The sequence below is a fragment of the Pseudonaja textilis genome, chromosome 6 (assembly GCF_049901715.1).
Source record: "Pseudonaja textilis isolate UNSWEBS1 chromosome 6, rPseTex1.2, whole genome shotgun sequence".
Taxonomy (NCBI): Eukaryota; Metazoa; Chordata; class Lepidosauria; order Squamata; family Elapidae; genus Pseudonaja; species Pseudonaja textilis.
The window spans coordinates 4,005,836-4,027,439 of NC_141995.1; the positions used below are offsets into that span (position 1 = coordinate 4,005,836).

At 45.9% G+C, this 21,604-nt stretch overlaps 2 protein-coding genes and 1 long non-coding RNA gene across 10 annotated transcripts; 2 read left to right on the forward strand and 1 right to left on the reverse strand.

Annotated features, from left to right (window-relative positions):
- The first annotated feature begins 311 nt into the window (after positions 1–311).
- LOC113454744 (PC-esterase domain-containing protein 1A-like) lies at positions 312–8,093 on the forward strand. The gene is made up of 6 exons (XM_087936729.1): positions 312–399; positions 1,848–1,927; positions 2,689–2,921; positions 4,631–4,781; positions 5,714–5,960; positions 7,900–8,093. The coding sequence occupies exons 1-6, from the start codon at positions 327–329 to the stop codon at positions 8,091–8,093; spliced, it is 978 nt and encodes a 325-aa protein (XP_087792855.1). The 5' UTR covers positions 312–326.
- Positions 8,094–8,646: 553 nt separating this feature from the next.
- On the forward strand, positions 8,647–10,642 carry LOC113453796 (uncharacterized). Its single transcript, XR_003376319.2, has 2 exons — positions 8,647–8,817; positions 10,402–10,642. It is a non-coding gene; the product is annotated as an uncharacterized LOC113453796 (long non-coding RNA).
- A 3,293-nt stretch (positions 10,643–13,935) lies between these two features.
- On the reverse strand, positions 13,936–19,859 carry NAT8 (N-acetyltransferase 8 (putative)). 8 transcript variants are annotated; one of them, XM_087935700.1, is made up of 3 exons: positions 19,692–19,859; positions 17,457–17,593; positions 13,936–15,069 (listed from the first exon to the last, which is right to left on the reverse strand). In XM_087935700.1, exons 2-3 carry the CDS (start codon positions 17,509–17,511, stop codon positions 14,375–14,377), a joined length of 750 nt encoding a protein of 249 aa, XP_087791826.1. In that variant the 5' UTR covers positions 17,512–17,593; positions 19,692–19,859; the 3' UTR covers positions 13,936–14,374. The 8 variants fall into 8 exon arrangements, with proteins under 8 accessions (XP_087791826.1, XP_087791829.1, XP_087791832.1 ...); XM_087935703.1 differs by having other exon boundaries at positions 17,457–17,514; positions 19,692–19,849; XM_087935706.1 differs by having other exon boundaries at positions 17,440–17,514; positions 19,692–19,849.
- Between the last annotated feature and the right edge of the window lie 1,745 nt (positions 19,860–21,604).

Here is a 21,604-nt window from a genome sequence, read left to right on the forward strand (position 1 = left end):
TGGGATTGGCCGGTTCTCCCAACTACTCCAAATTTCCACTCCCAGTTTTCCAGAACTGGTCAGAACTGGTTGAATATTTGATTTGATTTATTTGATTTGTCAATCGCTTACAAGATAGTAGGTATAAGTATAGACATGAAATGGGTACATATAAGAAAAGTAAAAGAAACAATAGGACAGGGAGGGTAGGAATGTTAGTGCGCTTATGCATGGCCCCTGCAGACCTTTGTATATACCACCTCTGGGACAAGCCCTTGAGGGTGCAACCGTCTTCTTTTGCAGACCCTGAATTCCTCGGCTGCCCAAAACCACGTCGTTCCTCCGAGATGCTCCGCTTGAATTCCCAGGATGCCCGTCAGCTGCTACACAACAAATTTGTGGTCATCTTGGGAGATTCAAGTGAGTGTAGATGGTGAGGGGAGAAGAGCTCCCCTCTCTCTGTCTCTCTCTCGCTCTCTTTCTCTCCCTCCCTCCCCTCCCCCTCTCTCTCAATCCCCGCTCTCTCAATCTCTCTCTCTTTCTCTCCCTCTCTCCCTCCCTCTCTCCCTCTTCTCTCTCAATCCCCGCTCTCTCAATCTCTCTCTCTTTCTCTCCCTCCCTCCCTCTCTCCCTCTCTTCCCCCTCTCTCTCAATCCCGGCTCTCAATCTCCCTCTCTCTTTCTCTTCCTCCCTCCCTCCTTCCCCTCTCCCTCTCTCTTTCAATCCCCCTCTCCCAATCTCCCCTCTCTCTCTTTCTCTTCCTCCCTCCCTCCTTCCCCCTCTCCCCCTCTCTCAATCCCCGCTCTCTCAATCTCCCTCTCTTTCTCCCTCTCTCCCCCTCTCCTCCCCCCTCTCAATCCCCCTCTCAATCTCCCTCTCTCTCTCTCCCTCCCTCTCTCCCCTGCTCCCTCTCTCTTTCTCTCTCAATCCCCTCTCTCGATCTCCCTCTCTCTCTCTTTCTCTCTCTCTCTCTCTCAATCCCCCCTCTCAATCTCTCTCTCTCTCTTCTCTCTCTCTCTTTCTCTCCCCTCTCTATCTCTCTCCCTCCCTCTCTCCCCTCTCCCTCTCTCTCTTTCTCTCTCAATCCCCTCTCTCGATCTCCCTCTCTCTCTCTTCTCTCTCTCTCTCTCTCTCAATCCCCCTCTCAATCTCTCTCTCTCTTTCTGTCTCTCTCTTTCTCTCCCTCTCTATCTCTCTCCCTGCCTCTCTCTCTCTCTCTCAAATATATTTTTATTGTTTACAACTGTAAATATCATACCCAGAGTGACCGTTCTGGCATCATTCTGCCCTACTTAAAAAAATAAATAAATTATTAAACCTTTAACGTTCATATTATTAGTACACTATTCCCAATCTAGGATCTATTTGTCTTAACTATTTTGTTTCTGACCTTCCCCTCTGAGCTGCCAGCTCTCTTGAAGGCATCGGAGCTAGTTTTCCCCAGCCTTTTGGGGCCTATCTCGAGACTGCAGCTCCCATCATAGTTTAGTTTACTTTACTTTATTGTCATTGCACCTCATACAACGAAATCAAACACCATCTTCAGTGCACATCATGACCATGAAAATAAACACAAACACACATCCTTCACCCTTCACACATTAAACCGGAAACCCCCCGATACCACACCAACACTGCACTATACAGCAGAATTCAAGAGAGCTCCTGCCCTGGGATAGAAGCTGTTTTTCAGCCTATTTGTCCTTGTTTTTATTATCCTGAACCATCTGCCAGATGGTAATAGTTCAAAAAAGGGGGTGCCGAGGATGAGACGGGTTTCCTGCTTGGGTGGGGGTTGGACTAGATGACCTGCAAGACCCCTTCCAACTCTGTTAATCTGTAAATTCTCTCTCTTCCTCTTCCTGCAGTCCAGCGATCGGTCTACAAGGATCTCATTCAGTTGCTCCAGAGTGACTCCTTACTCACTTCGTCCCAAATGAAGTCTAAGGTATCGTAATGGGCCTCTTTCATTCTCTCTCTCTCCTTTCATTTTCTCTCTTCCATTCTCTCGTTTTCATTCTCTCTCATTCTCTCTTTCATTTTCTTTTTCATTCTCTTTCATTCTCTCTCTCTCTCTTTCATTCTCTCTTTCATTCTCTCTTTCATTTTCTCTCTTTCATTCTCTCTCATTCTCTCTTTCATTCTCTCTTTCATTCTCTCTCATTCTCTCTTTCATTCATTCTTTCTCTTTCTCTTTCATTCTTTTTCATTCTCTCATTCTCTCTTTTTCATTCTCTCTCATTCTCTCTTTCATTCTCTCTCTTTCATTCTCTCTCTTTCTCTTTCATTCTCTCTCTTTCATTCTCTCCCTCTTTCATTTTCTCTCATTCTCTCTTTCATTCATTCTCTTTCATTTTCTCTCTTTCATTCTTTCATTCTCTCTCTCTTTCATTCTCTCTCTTTCATTCTCTTTCTCATTCTCTCTCATTCTCTTTCATTCTCTCTCTCTTTCATTCTCTCTCTCTTTCATTCTCTCATTCTCTCTCTTTCATTCTCTCCCTCTTTCATTATCTCTCTCTTTCATTCTCTCTCTCATTTTCTCTCTTTCATTTATTCTCTCTCTCATTCATTCTCTCTTTCATTCTCTCTCTTTCTCTTTCATTCTCTCTCTTTCATTCTCTCTCTCATTCTCTCTCTCTTTCATTCTCTCTCTCTCATTCTCTCTCATTCTCTCTCTTTCATTCTCTCTCTCTCTCTCTCTCTTTCCAGGGGGAATTCAGTTTTGAAAACGACCAATTAATTGAAGGTGGTGTGCTGGATGGCCTACACAACGGAATCCGTTATCGGGAAGTGCGCCAATATCGCACCCGTTATCACCTCGTCCGCTTCTACTTCCTGACGCGGATCTACTCGGAATATTTTGAAAGCATCCTGAAAGATTTCCGGGTTGGCCCACAGCCAGATGTTTTGATCCTCAATTCTTGCGTTTGGGATGTTTCCAGGTAGTGTATTGTCTGTTGTGTTAGGTGTCAAGGTCGTTTAATAATCTTCAGAGGGCTCCTGGGGATGCAAAGGCCTTAAATCCCAGGAATCTCCAACCTTGGCAGCTTTATGACTCATGGGCTTCCGCTCCCAGAATTCCTCAGCCGGCCTTGTAGACTTCCGCTCCCAGAATTCCTCAGCCGGCCTTGGGTACTTCTGCCACCAGAATTCCTCAGCCGGCCTTGTGGATTTCTGCTCCCAGAATTCCTCAGCCAGCCTTGTGGACTTCCGCTCCCAGAATTCCTCAGCCAGCCTTGTGGACTTCCACTCCCAGAATTCCTCAGCCGGCCTTGGGTACTTCTGCCACCAGAATTCCTTAGCCGGCCTTGTGGACTTCAGCTCCCAGAATTCCTCAATCAGCCTTGTGGATTTCTGCTCCCAGAATTCCTTAGCCAGCCTTGGAGACTTCCGCTCCCAGAATTCCTCAGCCAGCCTTGTGGACTTCCGCTCCCAGAATTCCTCAGCCAGCCTTGTGGACTTCCACTCCCAGAATTCCTCAGCCAGCCTTGGGTACTTCTGCCACCAGAATTCCTTAGCCGCCTTGTGGACTTCAGCTCCCAGAATTCCTCAATCAGCCTTGTGGATTTCTGCTCCCAGAATTCCTTAGCCAGCCTTGGAGACTTCCGCTCCCAGAATTCCTCAGCCAGCCTTGTGGACTTCCGCTCCCAGAATTCCTCAGCCAGCCTTGTGGACTTCCGCTCCCAGAATTCCTCAGCCAGCCTTGTGGACTTCCGCTCCCAGAATTCCTCAGCCAGCCTTGGGTACTTCCTCAATCAGCTCCCAGAATTCCTCAGCCAGTCTTGTGGACTTCCACTCCCAGAATTCCTTAGCCAGCCTTGGAGACTTCCGCTCCCAGAATTCCTTAGCCAGCCTTGTGGATTTCTGCTCCCAGAATTCCTTAGCCAGCCTTGTGGACTTCCACTCCCAGAATTCCTCAGCCAGCCTTGTGGACTTCCGCTCCCAGAATTCCTCATCTTGGTTAAGGAGGAGGCATTCTGGGAACTGAAGTCCACAGCTTGTAAAGTTGCCAAGATTGGAAACTCCTGCTGTAGGGATCAATACAAGAGTTGGAAGGGACCTTGGAGGTCATCTAATCTAACCTGCTGCTAAGACAGAAGACCCTCTACCACTTCAGAGAAGTGACTTGTCTAGGGCCTTCTTGAAATCCTCCAGTGATGGAACATCCACACCTCCTGGTGGCAAGCAGTTCCACTGGTCAATTGTCCTCCCTGTTAGGAAATTCCTCCTTAGTTCCAGACTGGTTCTCTCCTGGATTCGTTTCCATCCGTTGCTTCTTCTCCTGCTTTCTGGTACTTCGGAGAATAGCTTGACTCCTTCTTTGGGGCAGCCCCTCAAATATTGGAAGATGCTACCATGTCACCCCTGGTCCTTCTTGTCATTAAACTAGACATACCCAATTCCTGCCACTGTTCTTCATACGTTTTATCCTCCTTTGTTGTTCTTTTCTTCACTCTTTCCAGAATCTCAACATCTTTTTTTTAATATCGTAGCCATCAAAACTGGATGCCAGTATTCCAAGTTTGGCCTTACTAAGTCTTTATAGAGCTGTACCTTATAGAGCAAAGCTTATTTATAAAGGTTTGAGTCCCTTGGTGCTCAGCAGATCCTGGTTTGTTCGTTTGTTCATTTGTTTTCTCTCCCTGAGCAGATATGGCCCGTCTTCCATGATGGAATACCGCAGAAATTTGGAGATAGCCTTCAACAAGTTGGATGCTGACCTCCCACCTTCCTGTTTGGTCATCTGGAACATGACGATGCCTCTAGGCCCCAGGATCAAAGGTGGCTTCCTTATACCAGAGGTAGGAGTAGAAACCGCCCCCAGTCTGGGCCTTGTCTTCGAGGTGTTGTCTGAATGGTGGATGTCAGCATTCGTGTGTGTTCTGAGATTATGGTTTGTTCCAGTTCAGGGTTGGGATTCAAATTTCTTAACAACCAGTTCTGTGGGTGTGGCCTAATTTGTGGGTGTGGCTTGGTGGTCATGTGACTGGCTGGGCATGGTTTGTATGTAAATATTATAAATATTTATGTAAATATTGAATTTTTTATTTTAAAAAAGAGCAACTTTTACCCCAAAATCAGGCAAAGCAGGCAGGCAGATTGAGTTGCTCGCAGAGTCACTCAGAGATCTATCTTTCGGCAATCTGCTACCTGAGTCTGTCACATAAAATTTGCTTGCAAGCAAACTCACAAAATTAACTCACAACACACCGTGCATGTAAATATTGAATTTTTTATTTTAAAAAAGAGCAACTTTTACCCCCAAAATCAGGCAAAGCAGGCAGGCAGATTGAGTTGCTCACAGGATCACAGAGTCACTCAGAGATCTATCTTTCTGCAATCTGCTACCTGAGTCTGTCACATAAAATTTGCTTGCAAGCAAACTCACAAAATTAACTCACAACACACCGTGCATGTAAATATTGAATTTTTTATTTAAAAAAAGAGCAACTTTTACCCCAAAATCAGGCAAAGCAGTTTGAGTTGCTCGCAGGATCACAGGATCACTCAGAGATCTGTGTTGCTACGGGTGATGTGGGCAGCACAGCCTTGTGTTCCCTCGCAGCCTGGATTAATTGCTTTGTGGGGTGACATTTCTCTGCGGACCACCAACATTTTTCTCATGGCGCACCAGTGGTTCCCGGCCCACCGGTTGGCGACCACCGTTCTAGTCCAAACCCGCTCTGCTTGCCAGCCGAGGACGCGGGCCCATGATTTTCTTGCTGTCTCTCAGCTGCAGCACCTGAGCCAGACTCTCCGGCAGGACATCATCGAAGGCAACTTCTACGGGGCCACCCTGGCCGACCTCCATCTCTTTGACGTGGTGGACCTCCACTTCCACTTCCGCTTCGACCTGGGGAACCGCGTCAAGGATGGCATCCACTGGAACAACGTGGTGCATCGCCGGATCACCAACCTTCTCCTGACCCATCTGGCCGAAGCCTGGGGGGTGGCAATCCCAGAGAAGAATCGCTGGGGGGGTGAGTAGAAGGAGGCCCGTCGACCTGTTCCGTTTGGTTTGCGGAGATCCGGACGGTGGTGGGATTCGAAATTTCTTTTGACTGCCGTTTCTGTGGGCGTGGCTTGGTGGGCGTGGCTTGGTGGGCGGGACAAGGGAAGGATATACTGCAAAATCCCCCTTCTGTCCCCCTCCCCACTAACCTGCTTTCCAGGTCCGTTCTCCTCTGCAGGGCAACCAAAGGAGACCCAGCCGATCAGCTGCAGGCGTGGCTTTGGTGGGCATGGTGTTCTGTGGGTGTGGCTGGATGGGCATGGCCTAGTTTGGTGGGTGTGGCTTGGCAGGCATGGCAGAGGAAGGATATACTGCAAAATCCCCCTTCCCTCCCCCCGTTACTAACCTGCTTTCCAGCTCCGTTCTCCTGTGCAGGGCAACCAAAGGAGACCCAGCCGATCAGCTGGGACTCGATGGGAGGCAGAGAAGAGATGGGGGTTGGCGGGGCCAGTCAAGAGGCGGGATTGGCCGGTTCTCCAGAACTACTCAAAATTTCCGCTACCGGTTCTCCAGAACTGATCCGAACCGGCTGAATATACCACTTCTGACTCCTTTGGAGTAAGCAGCTGAGGGTTCTAGTGACATCAAAGACCGCAATGGATAGAGAGGCCTCTTTTTACCTCAGCGTCTACTAGTCTGTCGTTTGTACTACAGTAGCACGGATGATGTTACCTAGCATGGTAAAATAATGTCTGCAAGAAAACTACCAAGCTCAGAGAGCTCCAAGGACCCCACCGTCCTCCTCCTCCTCTTCCTCCTCTGTAGTTTCATGGAATGGAATGGGATGGGATGGAAGGGACCTTGGAGGTCTTCTAGTCCAGCCCCCTGCTCAAGGAGGAGAACCTCACAATTCTTGTTAGAGCGGCATTTAGCATCCATCTCTCGAACCTCTTCTGAACTCTTGCGATAGTTTATTTTTAAACCCCTCACATCCTGGACATAAACTCCTTCAACTCCCACCCTCAAATGGCTGCTATAGAGCCCTGCACAGCAGAACAACTAGACACAAGGGGAGTTTTTTCCTGAAAGCCATCACCCTGCTAAACAAATAATTCCATCAACACTGTTCAATTATTTACAAAGTCTGCACTACTATTACTGTTAATCTTCTCATCACTCCTTATCATCCCTCCCCTGACTGCATGACTGTAACTTTGTCGCTTGCATCCTTACAATTTATATTGACTGTTTATTTGTACCCTATGACTATCATTAAGTGTTGTACCTGATGATTCTTGACTCTTGATGAATGTATCTTTTCTTTTGTGTCTACTGAGAGCATTTGCACCAAAGACAAATTCCTTGTGTGTTCAATCACACTTGGCCAATAAAGAATTCATTCATTCATTTTCTCCCTCTATACCTATATCTATATATCTATATGTCTCTCTCTCTCTCTCTCTCTCCATCCATATCTATCTATCTATCTATCTATCTATCTATCTATCTATCTATCTATCTATCTATCTATCTACCTACCTACCTACCTATGTCTATATTTCTATCTCCTCTATCTATCTATCTATCTATCTATCTATCTATCTATCTATCTATCTATCTATCTATCTATCTATCTATCCCCCATCTATCCTACCTATGTCTATATCTCATCTCCATCTATCTATCTATCTATCTATCTCTATCTACCTCCTCCTATCTATCTTATCTATCTGTCTATATCTCTATCTCCTCTATCTCTATCTATCTATCTATCTATCTATCTATCTATCTATCTATCTATCTATCTATCTATCTATCTATCTATCTATCTATCTATCTATCATCTGTCTGTCTATCTATCCTGTATATATATATATATATATTCACTTATTCTGAAGTTAAATATGAGAGAAGTGAATCTGTGTTCAGATAAGGCAAAGTCAGTGAACAGGCCTCCTTTCCTTCAGAACAAAGGCAGGCCATCAGGTTCCTAGCTGCCCCCGAGGACATTATAGGATACGGCAAAGGCTGCAGGTGGGATGATGAAGACACCAAGGGCTTCCTGGAGCATCCCATGCCCACAACTGGATGGCTCTACAAAGAACGCAAGTATCTGAGGCTGGAGAGGTCATGGGAGGAGACCAAGCAGTGGGGTTCTTAGCAGGCTGGAGCAGGGGTGGGATTCGACCAGTTCGGGCGAACTGGATGTTAAATTTATATCTCTAGAGGGCCTCTAGAGCCTGGGAGAGGCTGTTTTCGCCCTCCCAGAGGCCTGAGGGAAGCCTCCGGACTCTGGGGAAGGTGAAGAATGGCCCCTCCCAGAAGTTCTGGTAGGCCACGCCCACCAGGGCCACACCCACCCAGCAACCGGGCTGCGAATCAGTCGCTGGGATTTTTTGAATCCCTCCTCTGGGCTGGAGATCACCATCTAGCTACGGGGACGCTTGTGGAGCACCTGACCTGGCTTGCAAGCCCGGAAAGGTCCACGCTGAGCAGACATGTGGGCCGGGCGTGGTCAAAAAAGTCAAGATGGCAGCCCCAGTGTAGCCATCGGAGCTCCCTCCGTTTCTGATGGACGTCACTGGCGCAGCCATGGCCGCCATCTTGATCTTTTTTTTAGGGGAGGGGTTTTTTTACACTTTGCGGACGTCCCTGATACAGAGGGGGGTGGGTTGAGGTGCCCAGAATGGTCTTGTTTGATCCTACAGGTCAAGTGACCCCTGCTGACCGTTTCGAAGCCGACTGGCATTACCCACGGCGCCCCAGTTTCTATGACAACTTTTTACTCGTTCCCAACGATGCGGGGTCACCAACGCCTTTCTCAGGATTTGACCGCTTTGAGGAGCCCCGAGGCCTCTCCTTTCACCCAGAAAACGTCTTCAGAGGTCAGTGGTTATGTGCCCAAGTGTGCGCTCTCTTTCTCTCTCTCCTTCTCCCTCTTTCCCTCTCCTTGCCTCTTTTCCTATCTCCCCGTCTTTCTCCCCTTCTCCCTCCCTCTCTCCTTCTTCCCTCTTTCTGTCCCCCTCTTTCTCTCTCTCCCCCTTGTCTCACCTCTTTTCCTCTTTGTCCTTCCCTTTCTCCCTCTCTTCCCCCTCTTTCTCACTCCCTCTCTCTTTTCCCTCTTCCTTTCTTCCTCTCCATCACTCTCCCTTCCTCTCTCTCTCTCCCCCATCTCTCCCTCCCTCCCTTTCTCTTTGTACCTATCTCCCCTTCTCTTTCTCCCTCCCTCTCTCCTCCTTTCTCTCTCTGTGCTTCCCTCTCTACCTGTCTTTCTCTCCCCCTTTTTCTCCCTCTTCCTCCTTCTCTCTCCTCCCCTTTCTCCCTTCCTCTCTTTCTGTCCCTTTCCCTGTCTCTCCCCTTTTCTCTCTTTCTCCCTCTCCCTCCCTCCCTCTCTGTCCCTCTCTCTTCCTTTCTTTCTCCCTCCCTTCTTCTCTCCCCTCTTTCCCTCTCTTTCTCTCTCTCTTTCTCTCAATGCTGATCTCAAGTTAGCAGTTGCTTCTAGCTTAACCAGAAACAGGCATGGCACACAAAGGAATCCAGAGGCATTTCTGGGGGAAGTGAGACTGAGGAAGAACCCACTTAATGACGATAATTGGAATAGGAATTTCCATCACTGAGCAATGCGGTTGTAAAGAACGCAGACCCATTACCGTCGTTCAGCGAAACGCCTTGAGTGATTAAATGAGGAACCCCCGTGATTGCGACATGTGACATTCCGTAGATCAGAAACCATGTGGATGTAACTACAGGACACTGTGATAGTTGGAAATGGGAGCTGGTTGTCCAGTGCCCAGATCCCCAGTTTGCAACCATGTGATCACATGGACACTTTTTTTTAATTTTAATTTTATTAGACAAACACAAAAACAAAACAGAAAAGCACATTAAAAACAATGAACGTGGTACAATCCTAACCCACATAGTTGTCTTACATTGCTAAGTTACATATCAAAATAGTACATATTTACATTGAATACGTAGTATATAATATATACAGTTAATCATTTCTTATTATCTTGATCCTTCCTCTTTTCTAACCAACCATAAACTTATCCCATACGTTGTAATAATCCAATTCATCCTTATTTTTTAATTCTTTTGTCCATTTGTCCATTTCTGCACACATCCAGATCTTCCTAATTATTTCTGTTTCACTTGGAGTCTCTTTACATTTCCATTGTTGTGCACTAGCCAATCTCGCAGCTGTGATTATATTATTATTAAATATATAATATCCTTGTCGTATTCCCCACATTGCCAAATATCAAGTTTGTAGGCTTTACGGTTCTGGAGATTTTGTGAGGATGTGTGAGTGGTCTTTCACTTTTATATATAAACCAAGAGTTAATTAGGTTATAGGTGGGTTGTGTGAAGATCTCTCTTTTGATGGCGAAAACTGACTGCGTGTTAGAGGCGCATAGCGGGGAAAGCCTCTCTACCGCTTCTTCCCCGTTTTACTTTCTCCGCAGATGTGGCCCTCGACAACTTTCATTGCCACCTGTGGGGCCACCCGCATCCCTTCCCGCCTTACCCCTCCCACAATGAAGAAAACATCTTCCCAAGGTCCGGGTGGCATCGAAGAACACATGCGGGCGCTCCCTTCGTCATGCGCCAAGGGCCCTCGTACTGGAGAGACGTTTCGCCGTATCGGAAACGCAAAGTCCCCTTTAATCGCCACTGAGGAGCATCTCCTGCCAAGACGAGGGGAAATTTGTAGGGGAAAAACTGGCCACGGAACGTTTTCTCTCTCCGTTCCGTTTTGTGTGCACCGCAAATTGACGCGCGTCCTTGTGTCTGTGACAAAAAGGACGCCACTTCCTCTCCGGCTTTGATTGTTATTGTCCTGGCTATGGAATGGGACAATTGGCCGCGGCTGCCTGGCCCCGCCCCCTTCACCCTGGCTTCTCCTCCCCACCCCGCTCCATGCCAGGTGACCCACCAGAGCCGTCAATCGTCCATCCCGTTCCGTGTCGCTCCCCGCTGCCACTTCGTCCTGGGCAATTCACTGCGGGACAAATTATCGATTTGCCACGCGGGGACAATTTAGCTCCGTGAGATCATTCCCGGGAAACACCCTACACCGAGACCCCCGGGGCCTGCAACTTCCGCCAGTACGGAGGGACACTGGTGGGCTTGGTTCACAAAGTAGCAAGAGGCCAGGAATTGGGTGGATTGGGTATCTATGTAGTGTCAGGAAGGAACCCTCTGAAATTCAGGGTTTGGGCCTGGTGCCCACTACCCTGATCATTTAGAAGCTGTCTTATTTCTGAGATGTTTGCTCCAGAATTGACTTCCTGGAGTTGTGTTCAGTATTGTTTTCTCTGCCCTACTTCGAGGTTGGAGTCTAAGCCCACTCCCACGAGGGAAAGCTTGGCCTTCGTGGTACTCCGAGTTAGAAAAGGATTCCAACGGACAGTGTAAGTTTGACTGGTGTGTATCTGCTTAGGCGTAATTCTAAAGAGACCGACACCCCCAAAATATTTATAGTGGGAAAAGTTATAAGTTCCTTTGTTGATTGCAGACTCGAAAGTCCATTCAGAATTTTATGGCACAGTCCTTTATACTTTTTTTGCCTGCATTTCTTCTGTGTCGTTTTTTAAAAGAAAATTAAACCTAACTTATTCTTTACATCTGGAGGGTTATCGTAGTCTGTGCCCTTGTTTTCTCTACAGGGGTATTTCTTAACCTTGGACACTTTAAGATGGGTGGACTTCATCTCCCAGAATTCCCCAGCCAGCTATCTATCTATCTGTCTGTCTGTCTGTCTGTCTGTCTGTCCGTCCATCCATCCATCCATCCATCCATCCATCCATCCATCCATCCATCCATCATATATCACAAGGGACTTCCAACTTGGCCAGTTTAAGACGTGGACTTCAACTTCCAGAATTCCTGACCTAGCATGACCAGAGGAGGAATTCTGGGAGTTGGAAGTCCACAAGTCTTAAAGCTGGAAGACTCCTGAATTAGGCAGTTCTTCCAGATCTAAAAAGCCACAAGATTATATTATCGGGGGCGGGGTGTGTGTGGAATAACACAACTTTATGCACAAATAAAATGAAAGGAACATTGTACACCCAACAAAAATGTATAAGAGGCACTGGGCAGGAGAGAGATCGCTGAAATAAGAGTGAGTTGTGAGTCAAAGTTGTTTAGATAAGTTTTTTTTTTTTCCAAAGTTGGCCACTGTAAAGATGTGTGGATTTCAACTCCCCAAATTCTTCAGTTTGGAATAAAGAAAAACTAGTGTAGTTGAAAAGGACAGAATAACATGTTCATTTTTTTAAAGTAAAATTTGACTTGAATATGGAAAAAATGATTTTAAAAAAGCAAAACGTTTTGCCAAAGAAAAGGAGTCGTTTTTAAAAAAAAATTTCCTGGTTTTCCCCATCAAATCTTTTTGTTCTTTGGCAGAGTGCGGGAAGGGTGGCAACTCTGGTGCGGTTAGCATAGAGATAAGGGGAGAAATTTATTATTGGGGGTGGGGAGGATTCGGGCGTAGCTGAAGGATAAAGAGGACAATTCCTTAAAATTTGAAAATATCGAGTTTTATAAGGAAATAAAGTGAATAATAAAACAAACTAAGACCTAAAAGGCCAAAATCTGAAGGTGGGTTTGAGCTGTTTTAAAATTCCAGATCAAAAATATGCTGGTTTCTAGTTCCCATCAGCCCAGCCTGTTTGACTGTGGATCATGGAAATTGTAGTCCGAAAGGCACCAAGGAGATGAAGCTTCTCCCAGTTTGAGAACAATCCCTGGGACGATCCCTCTCGCTTTCTCTTTCTCTCTTTGTCTCTCTATTTCTGTTTTTCTATTTCTCTCTCTCTTTGTCTCTCTTCACTTTTTTCTCTTTTCTCTCTGTCCCTCTTTCTCCCTTTGTCTTTTTCTTTTCCCTCTTTCTTCTCTTTCTCGTTTTTCCTCTCTCTTTCTCGTTCTTTCTCTTTCTCTGTGTCTCTTTTTTTCTTTCTCTTCGTCTCTCTTTTTCTGTGTGTATCTCTTTTTCTTTTTTCTCTTTTCTCTCTGTTTCTTTCTCCCTTTGTCTTTCTTTTTCCTTTCTGTCTCTCTCTCTCCTTTTCTCTTTGTCTCTTTCTCTCTTTTTCCTGTCTGTCTCTCTAGTCTCTTTTTCTTAGTCTCTCTCTCTCTTTCATTTCTTTCTCTGTCTGTTTTTCTCTCTGTGTCTCTCCTTTTCCTTTTTCTCTTTTCTTTCTTTCTCCCTTTGTCTTTCTTTTTCTTTCCTCTCTCTGTCTTTCTCTCTCTCTCTTTTCCCTCTGTCTCTATGTCTCTATCCTCTCTTTTTTCTCTTTCTCTTTGTCTATCTCTGTGTCTCTTTCATTTTTTCTTTCTCTTTGTCTCTCTATTTGTTTTTCTCTCTGTGTCTTTTTCCTTTTTCTCTTTTCTCCCTTTCTTTTTTCTCTTTTCTGTCTGTCTCTTTCTCCCTTTGCCTTTCTTTTTCTTTCCCTTTTCTCTCTCTGTTCTTTTCTCTTCTCTCTTTATCTCTTTTTTCCTCTCTCTCTCTGTGTCTCTATGTCTCTTTCATTTTTTCTCTTTCTCTATTTGTTTTTCTCTTTCTGCCTCTCTTTGCCTCTCTCTCTTTCTTTTTTCTCTTTTCTCTCTGTCTCTCTTTCTCCCTTTGTCTCCCCCCGCCCTTTCTCTACTACAGATTTGGCGAAGGGTCCAGCATGTTTCTTCTCTTAAAAGCTGTTGGCCGATGAAGGAGGATAGAACTTAAACAAGAAGATCTCCGTGAGAAACCTATGGCCGGCAATCCACAGGGTGTAAGCACTTCCAAGGGTAGGCTATATCTGGGACATCCTTTCAGGTATGTTCAGCCAGACGGATAAACAGGAGTTCAAAGACCCTTCCGTTGGGAAACCGTTTTTAGGTGGGTTGAACTCAGGCCACACAGAGCCTCTTCAGAGTGTTGGTTCAACTCCAACCAGGAGAAAGTTTGAGTGTCAGGGTTCCAACGGATGCCCTAATTAATTCATGAGCATCGAGCCAAGTTTCAAAAGAAATCCAATTATTTATTAGGAGCAACGTGTTGGCCTTTTTCCCAAGTGCAGGTGGCTCTGCTCTACGTAATTTATTGCCCACCTATGACCCTGTTCCCCCTCCCCCTCGTCCCAGGGTGTGTCATAAATCACATTCTCCAACTAAGGACTTTCCCGGGCTGTAGAAAACACACTTTTCCGGCTGGCTCTGGCTAACCTGGGACACAAACTGGAGGAAGGTATGCGTGGAATGTGCTTCTGGTCATACCAACCGAACTGTTCCCATCAGATCTCCCACCCCCACTCCCGGCCTCCTTCTTACGGCAACTCGAGAGCAAGCCAGGAATGCTTTGCGAGTTGACATTGAGCCTGCCTGCTGAGCCATCGAGTCTGAATGTTAGAACTCGCTTCTCCCTTTGTGGAAGGTGAATTGTGACCTCAGGCGCAGACCTCAGCGAGCGTCTGGGATTTTGTAGTAATACCAGTAGACCGAAAAGCCTACCAACTTAGCTAAGAAAGAAGGGTTCAACTGTAGGACTTTGTGGAAGCCCATGTTCTCATAGATCCGTTGAGCAATGCGTTGTACCATGGAAGTACCCAACACGACTTCTTGGTAGCCGCGCTCCCGAGAAAACTGGATGGCAGTCTTGATGAGGGCCTTGGAGAGCCCTTGGCCTCGGTGCTCCTTCTTCACGGACAAACGCTTCAGCTCCCGGGCGTTGCCCCACCAAGATGGGTTCTCTGGAGGGATGATGGCCACCATGCCAACCACTTCCTCTCCGGTGTCCACCACCCAGAAACAGGAGTCCTTGGTCTCCAGGTAGGTCCTCCTGATGTCCATCATGTCCGTGGTGAGGGCATGTTGGAGATAGTCGTCCCACAAGTTTTTCATGGAAGGCACGCCAACCACCAGGAAGATGGACGCGGCCGCCAGGGAGATGGTGTAGGAAGCCGAGCTCAGGTAGGTCAGGAGGAAGATGGACAGAAGACCCAGGTGTGTCTGAGGAGAGCTGAGAAAGTGCCACAACGCCCGAGGAATATGTTCCTTGATCCCTTGAATGTAAAAAGTGCGCAGCATCTCATAGTCTCTCTCCTCATACTTCCGGATGTGGTACTTTACTGCCACCGAGCCACGTTTCTCCCGTCCTGGAAAAGAGAAGATGTGGAAGAACAACAGGAGGAGGAGGAGGAGGAGGAGGAGGAGGAGGAGGAGGAGGAGGAGGAGGAGTCTGTTCATGGTTTGGGGAGCCCAAATGTCACTTGCAGAGAAGTGACGGAGGGAGGGGGACAGGTGTCCGTCTTCTGAACATCTCAGCTCCAATTAAGGATGGGATGGGATGGAATAGGATTAGGATTAGACAGAGGGTCAGGATTAGGAATTGGATTAGGAATAGGAATTTGAATAGGATTGGAGTAGGAATAGAATTGGAATAGGATTAGGATTAGACATAGGATCAGGATTAGGAATTGGATTAGGATTAGGAATTGGAATAGGATTAGGAATAGTAATAGGATCAGGATTAGGAATTGGATTAGGAATAGAATTGGAATAGAATTGGAATAGGAATAGGAATATGAGTAGGATTAGGAATAGGAATAGGATTGGAGTAGGAATAGAATTGGAATAGGATTAGGAATAGTAATAGGATCAGGATTAGGAATTGGATTAGGAATAGAATTGGAATAGAATTGGAATAGGAATAGGAATAGGATAGGAATAGGAATATGAGTAGGATTAGGAATAGGAATAGGATTGGAGTAGGAATAGAATTGGAATAGGATTAGTAATAGGATCAGGATTAGGAATTGGATTAGGAATAGAATTGGAATTGGAATAGGAATAGGAATAGGATTAGGAATAGAATTGGAATTGGAATAGGATTGAATTAGGATTAGGAATAGAATAGGAATAGGAATTGAGAATAGAATTGGAATTGGAATAGAATTGGAATAGAAAATAGAATATATGAGAATAGAATAGAATTGAGAATAGAATTGAGAATAGAATTTGGAATAGGAATTGGAATTTAGAATTTAGCATGTGCTGGCTGGGGAATTCTGGGAGTGGAAGTCCACCCATCTTAAAGTGGCTCAACTTGAGAAACACTGGCCTGATCCCCACAGGAAGCATTCTGCTTCCTTCATAATTTACTTTTTAAAAATTGCTAAATAATTTAATCATTGAACCATGGAAAAAGTGAGGCCAAGCAAAACTTTCAAATCTGAAAAACCAAATACCCATTACTGTTTCTGAAAAGTCCACAATCTAGTAGACAATGACCCTATTTTTTTTTGTTTTGGTTTTTTCCAAGCGTCTCTTGGCTCATTCTCATTAAGATATCTCTTATTTCTTATTTGGGGTGATGTGCCATTTGCTCATCTCTGGAAGCCAAAGAAACGGGCAATCTTTGAAGAACCGAAACAAGCAAAAAACAGAAGCAGCAGGATCCCTGGGAGAATCTTGTACCAAATTAGTGTTGGCCAATTTGGGAAATCCTCAGCTTACAACAGTTCATTGAATGACCGTTCAGTTACAACGATATTGAAAAAAGGGACTTATGAACGTTTTTCACACTTAACAACCGTAGCAGCACCCCCGTGTGATTAAAATTCAGACACTCAGCAAATGACTCATATTTACGACTGTTGCAGAGTCCCAGGGGAGATTTGCAACCTTCTGACAAGCCAAATCCATGAGGGGGAAAACTAGATTCGTTTAACAACCGTGTGACTAATTTAACAACGCAGGGGTTCACTTAACGACTGCGGCGAGGGAGATCATAAAATGGGGGGGGGGGTTGGGGACTCATTGAACAACCCCCTCGCTTAGCAGCAGAAAGTTGGGGCTCAGCTCTGGTCGTAAGGAGAAGACGGCCTGCATTCCGTGCCAAAGGAGTCTTTTACAAGTCAGGTTTTAAGCCGGGATGGTCGTTTTGCTGGCGGTAAAAAAAATAAATAACTCGTTTCCCCCGAAAATATGACCTACCCTGAAAGTAAGACTTAGCTTGATTTTTTACATGTGTGCCCAATATAAGCCCTACCCCCCACCAAAATAAGGCCTAATTAAGATCCTGCCCACTCCAGAATTCACGGGTAAAAATTAAGCTAGGTTGGGGATTGGGAAGGTGGTGGAGCTGCCCTACTACTTACCTTTGGACAGGTATAGCCAGGCCTCGCACACCTGCCTGGCCGGCCCATTTCTTCTGCAGCCGACAAGACCGGCAAGGCTTTCCTGAAGGCCTCAGTAGCTGAGAACAAAGCTCTGGATCGATCCAGAGCTCTCTTATCCTCTGCAGAGGCCTTCCGGAAAGTTCCTGAAGGCCTTTGACAGCAAAAAGGAGGTTGAGTGCGACACAGGCAGGTGAGGTTAGTCAGTGGATGACATCCCCCGAAAATAAGACCCGGTGCCTTTTTTGGGGTGGCAAAATATATATATATAAGACAGGGTCTTATTTGGGGGGAAACACAGATAGAGTTGGTCGGATTTCTGTCTTGTAAAGGTGAATTGCTACATACCACCCCACATCTTTTACCTGCTGGCAGGTGTTCAGGTGTTGGCTTCTTCTGACCATCTATGATTGCAGCCATGATCTTCAAAGGAAGGAGGAGAGATATATATATTTTTTTTTTTTGCAAGAACAGCAGCCAACCAGATGAAAAGGAGGAAAAACTTTAAAAAGAAAAGAAAAAGAATAATTTTCTTATTGTACAACTCATTCCGCCCCCCGCCCCCCCGTTCCTATCGTCGCCTCTATAACCTACGTTTTAGTCCAAGAGGCTGTTAAAAGGATCTTGGGGGGGGGGGATCCAGCTTGCTTTCTCTTCTGCAGGATCCCGAGTGATGGAAATAATAATAATAATTCACACATCCACGATGTTTACGAACCCTTTAAAACTGGGGTCAATCATGTCTAGCCAAACCCGGATCGGAGCTGCGGGATCTCAATCCGCTTTTTAGATTAAATCAAATCGAAAGGATTCAAAGGGCTCGTTGGTGCTGGACAACAAGCCGTCTTTCCACCCCCACCAAAAGAACATTTTGTGCCCAAGTGTGTTGAACGCCTGGCTTGTTGATCGTGACTTGGATGTTAAACCAATCACAATACAGCTTTAGAGACGTCCCCCCCTTTTTTTTAGGCTGATCCACAAAACAAAGTCCACGGACTTTGCCTGGCACTTCATTGCTTTATTACTGCAAGGCAGTAAAATGTAGTTTGGTTTTTTTTTTAAGGGGAGGAGAAAAAAAAAAAAGTTTGCTGACCTGGCAAACTTTTCACAGATTAACAAGAGTTGGAAGGGACCTCGTAAGTCATCTTAGTCCAGGGGTCGCCAACCTTTTGGACCTCGGGGACCACCAAACTCATAATTTTAAATCCCAGGGACCACTAACCGGTTCTGTGGGCGTGGCCTGATTTGTGGGCGTGGCTTGGTGGTCCTCTTCTTTGGGGCAGCCCCTGAGATATTGGAACACTGCTCTCATGTCTCCCCTGGTCCTTTTTGTTTTCATTAGACTAGCTAGGCCCATTTCCTGCAACCGTTCTTTCTATGTTTTATCCTCCAGTCCCCTAATCCTCTTCTGTTGCTCTTCTCTGCACTCTTTCTAGAGTCTCCACATCTTTTTTTATATTGTGGTGACCAAAACTGGATGCAGGACTCTACGTGTGGTCTTACTAAGGCTTTATAGAGTAATATTAGTTACTCACTTGATCTCGATTGTGTCCCTCTGTTGATACAATTTAGGATTGCATTGGCTTTTTTGGCAGCTGCTGCACACAGCTGGCTCCTATTTAAATGGTTGTCCACTCAGGACTCCGAGAGCCCACTCTCAGTTACTACTGTTGCAGCAATCTTACTCACCAGTTCAGGACACAAGACCAAGAAGGGTCGGAGAAACAGGTTTATTTGCGCAAAGGTTCAGAGCATTAACATGTCAAATTCTGAACCCCGAGTTACTCCCGAGGTGTAACGCCTAGGGCAGTGATGGCTAACCATATGACACGCGTGTCACTCGTGACACGCCGAGGCACTTTGACTGACACGCCTGTTGGTGTGGGGAAAACCTGCACATTTAGAGGCTGCCTGTGCTCTGCTCCAATCCCTGCTCCCTGTTTGTTGCGTGGAGGCGTGGGGTCACCGCTGCCGCGAGATCTTTGCAGCAGAGAACCAGTTTTAACCGCCATAAACTGAGGTTTGTCAGTTTCATTACCTCAGGAATGCTACAGGAGGAAAGGAGATCCATGAGGTTCACAGCCCTGTAAGGTGGCCTTCCGATCCCCACATCCTGCACCTGCAGCCCCGAGACGAGTTTCCCAGCCCTGTGTGATCCCCCCAGCCCAGTCCGTCATGAACCAAATTATTGATATTTCTTGAAGTGACACACGACCCGAGAAAGGCTACACTTTTTCCCGATTTTCGACACACCAAGCTGAAAAGGTTAGCCATCACTGGCCTAGGGCGTTACTATTAATCTGGCTATACCACGACAGAAAAGGAGTTTTCATACGGCTCTCTTGCTACATTTTCCATATATGGTATTATCTTACACCATCTGTTACTTCTGGTAGCCACCTCTTGCAATACATTACAGAAAAGATCTAGTACACAGGTTACGTTCATAGGTCAGGTTACATGTTACATTCAGCAAGTCCCTGTATTTTCTAAAGCTTGCAACATATAAGTCAAATAACTTCTGCAAATAGTATTAAGACCTTCTGGAATTTTCTCACACGGCTTCACTACTATTGAGCGAGGTACCACACATACTGTACCTGTGTATTCTGTTTTTCTTGCCTAAATGTAGAGCCTTACTTTTTTCATCAGTTTGTTAGATAGCGCCCAATGTTCAAATCTGCCCAGATGCCTCTGGATCTTAAGGCTGCTTTCAGGAGTGTTGGCTATTCCTGCCAGCTTGGTGTCATCTGCAAATTTGATGAGTTTCCCCATCGATTCTCCGCCCCCAATTAAAACAATGGATTAATGAATTACGGATGGATGACTTATTAACTGTGGCACTAACCTGCTCAGTTATACATCTGCTTGTCAACTCATAAAATATTTCTCTGGTCTTTTTAGAGTTGCCAACAGAAAGGGAGGGGGAAAAGGGGTCTGAAAGGGCAGTGGGGCAGCTTGCAAACTGAAAGTGCATTCCATAAATAGTTTTCAAAGATAGTAACGAGGTGACTGAAGTTTGTGCCGGGCAAAATTCTAACTGGAGAGCATGATTGATGACTCTGGGCTATGGATGTGTCCCATTGTATAGTTTAGTTTACTTTATTGTCATTGCACCTCGTACAACAAAATCAAACACCATCTTCAGTGCACATCATGACCATGAAAATCAACACAAACACACATCTTTCACACTCCACACGTTGAACTCCCAAAACCCTGACACCACACCAACACTGCACTCTACGGTAGAATTCAAAAGAGCTACTGCCCTGGGATAGAAGCTATTTTTCAGCCTATTTGTGCTTCTTTTTAATATCCTGTACTGTCTGCCATATGGTAATCGTTCAAAAAAAAAACCCCCAAAACCCCAAAAAGGTGCCCAGGATGAGATGGGTCTTTGAGCATGTTTTGAACTTTCTCAAGGCAGTGAAAGCTATAAAGTTCTTCCAAAGAGAGGAGAGGGCAACCAATGATTAAACGTTAACCCTCTGGAGTGCTGTCCTATCTGCCACAGTGCAACTGGCAAACCATGCACAGGTGTGCAGTAAGTTAAGATACTCTCTATGGTGCAGCGATAGAAGGTCACCAGCAGTTTTTCATCCAGTTGTTGTTTCCTGAGAAGCCTCAGGTAGTCTAATCTCTGCTGGGCCCTTTTGACCAGAGCTGCAATGTGATCCCCCCAGGTCAGGTCCTCTTTTAGGGTAACACCCAGAAACTTCAAACTGGCCACTGGCTCCCCTCGGTCTCCCTTGATAAGCAAGGGCTGGATGTCTGACCTGTTCCTTCTATATAGTCCACTATCGTCTCCTTGGTCTTCTTGGTGTTGAGGACCAAGTTATTGGCTCCAAACCATTGGAGAATATGAATTATAATACGCCCAGAGGGGTGTGGGGGGGAAAACCAGGGTCAAGGGTGACAATGAATGATGTGTCTCAGAGTCGGCTACACCCAGGCAGTGCCGGACATGTGAACTCCCAATAAATCTTTTGGAAGTTTGGCTCGAGACTCATAATTTAATTGGGGTTAAGTTCCGGAATCCTGACACTGTTAATATTAAAATGTCAGCATTTAAACATCCGCCTCCGATTCCTATTTCCCTTCCGCCCAACTTTTTCATTTCATGCTCTTACAGGTGGTCCTTGACTTACAACGATTTTGTTAGTGACCAAAGTTACAAAGGCACGGGGAATAAGTGACGTATGGCCCGTTTGTCACGTGGCTGGGAGAGCATCCTCTGTGGTCATGCGATCCAAAAATCAGGAGCCTGGCCGCTGTCTCGTATTTACGGCGGCCGCGGTGTCCCGGGGGTGGGGGTCAACGGGGAAGCCGGATTTGCTTAACGACCGTGTGGCTAACTTTTAACGACTGCCTTGGTTCGCTTAACAACCGTGGCGAGCAAGATCGTCTAATGGGGAAAAACTCAAATGTCTCAGCGATGGAAATTTTGGGCTCCGTTTGTGGTTGTAAGTCGAGGACCACCTGAATTCCATTGTTTGGTTTTATTAGTGTT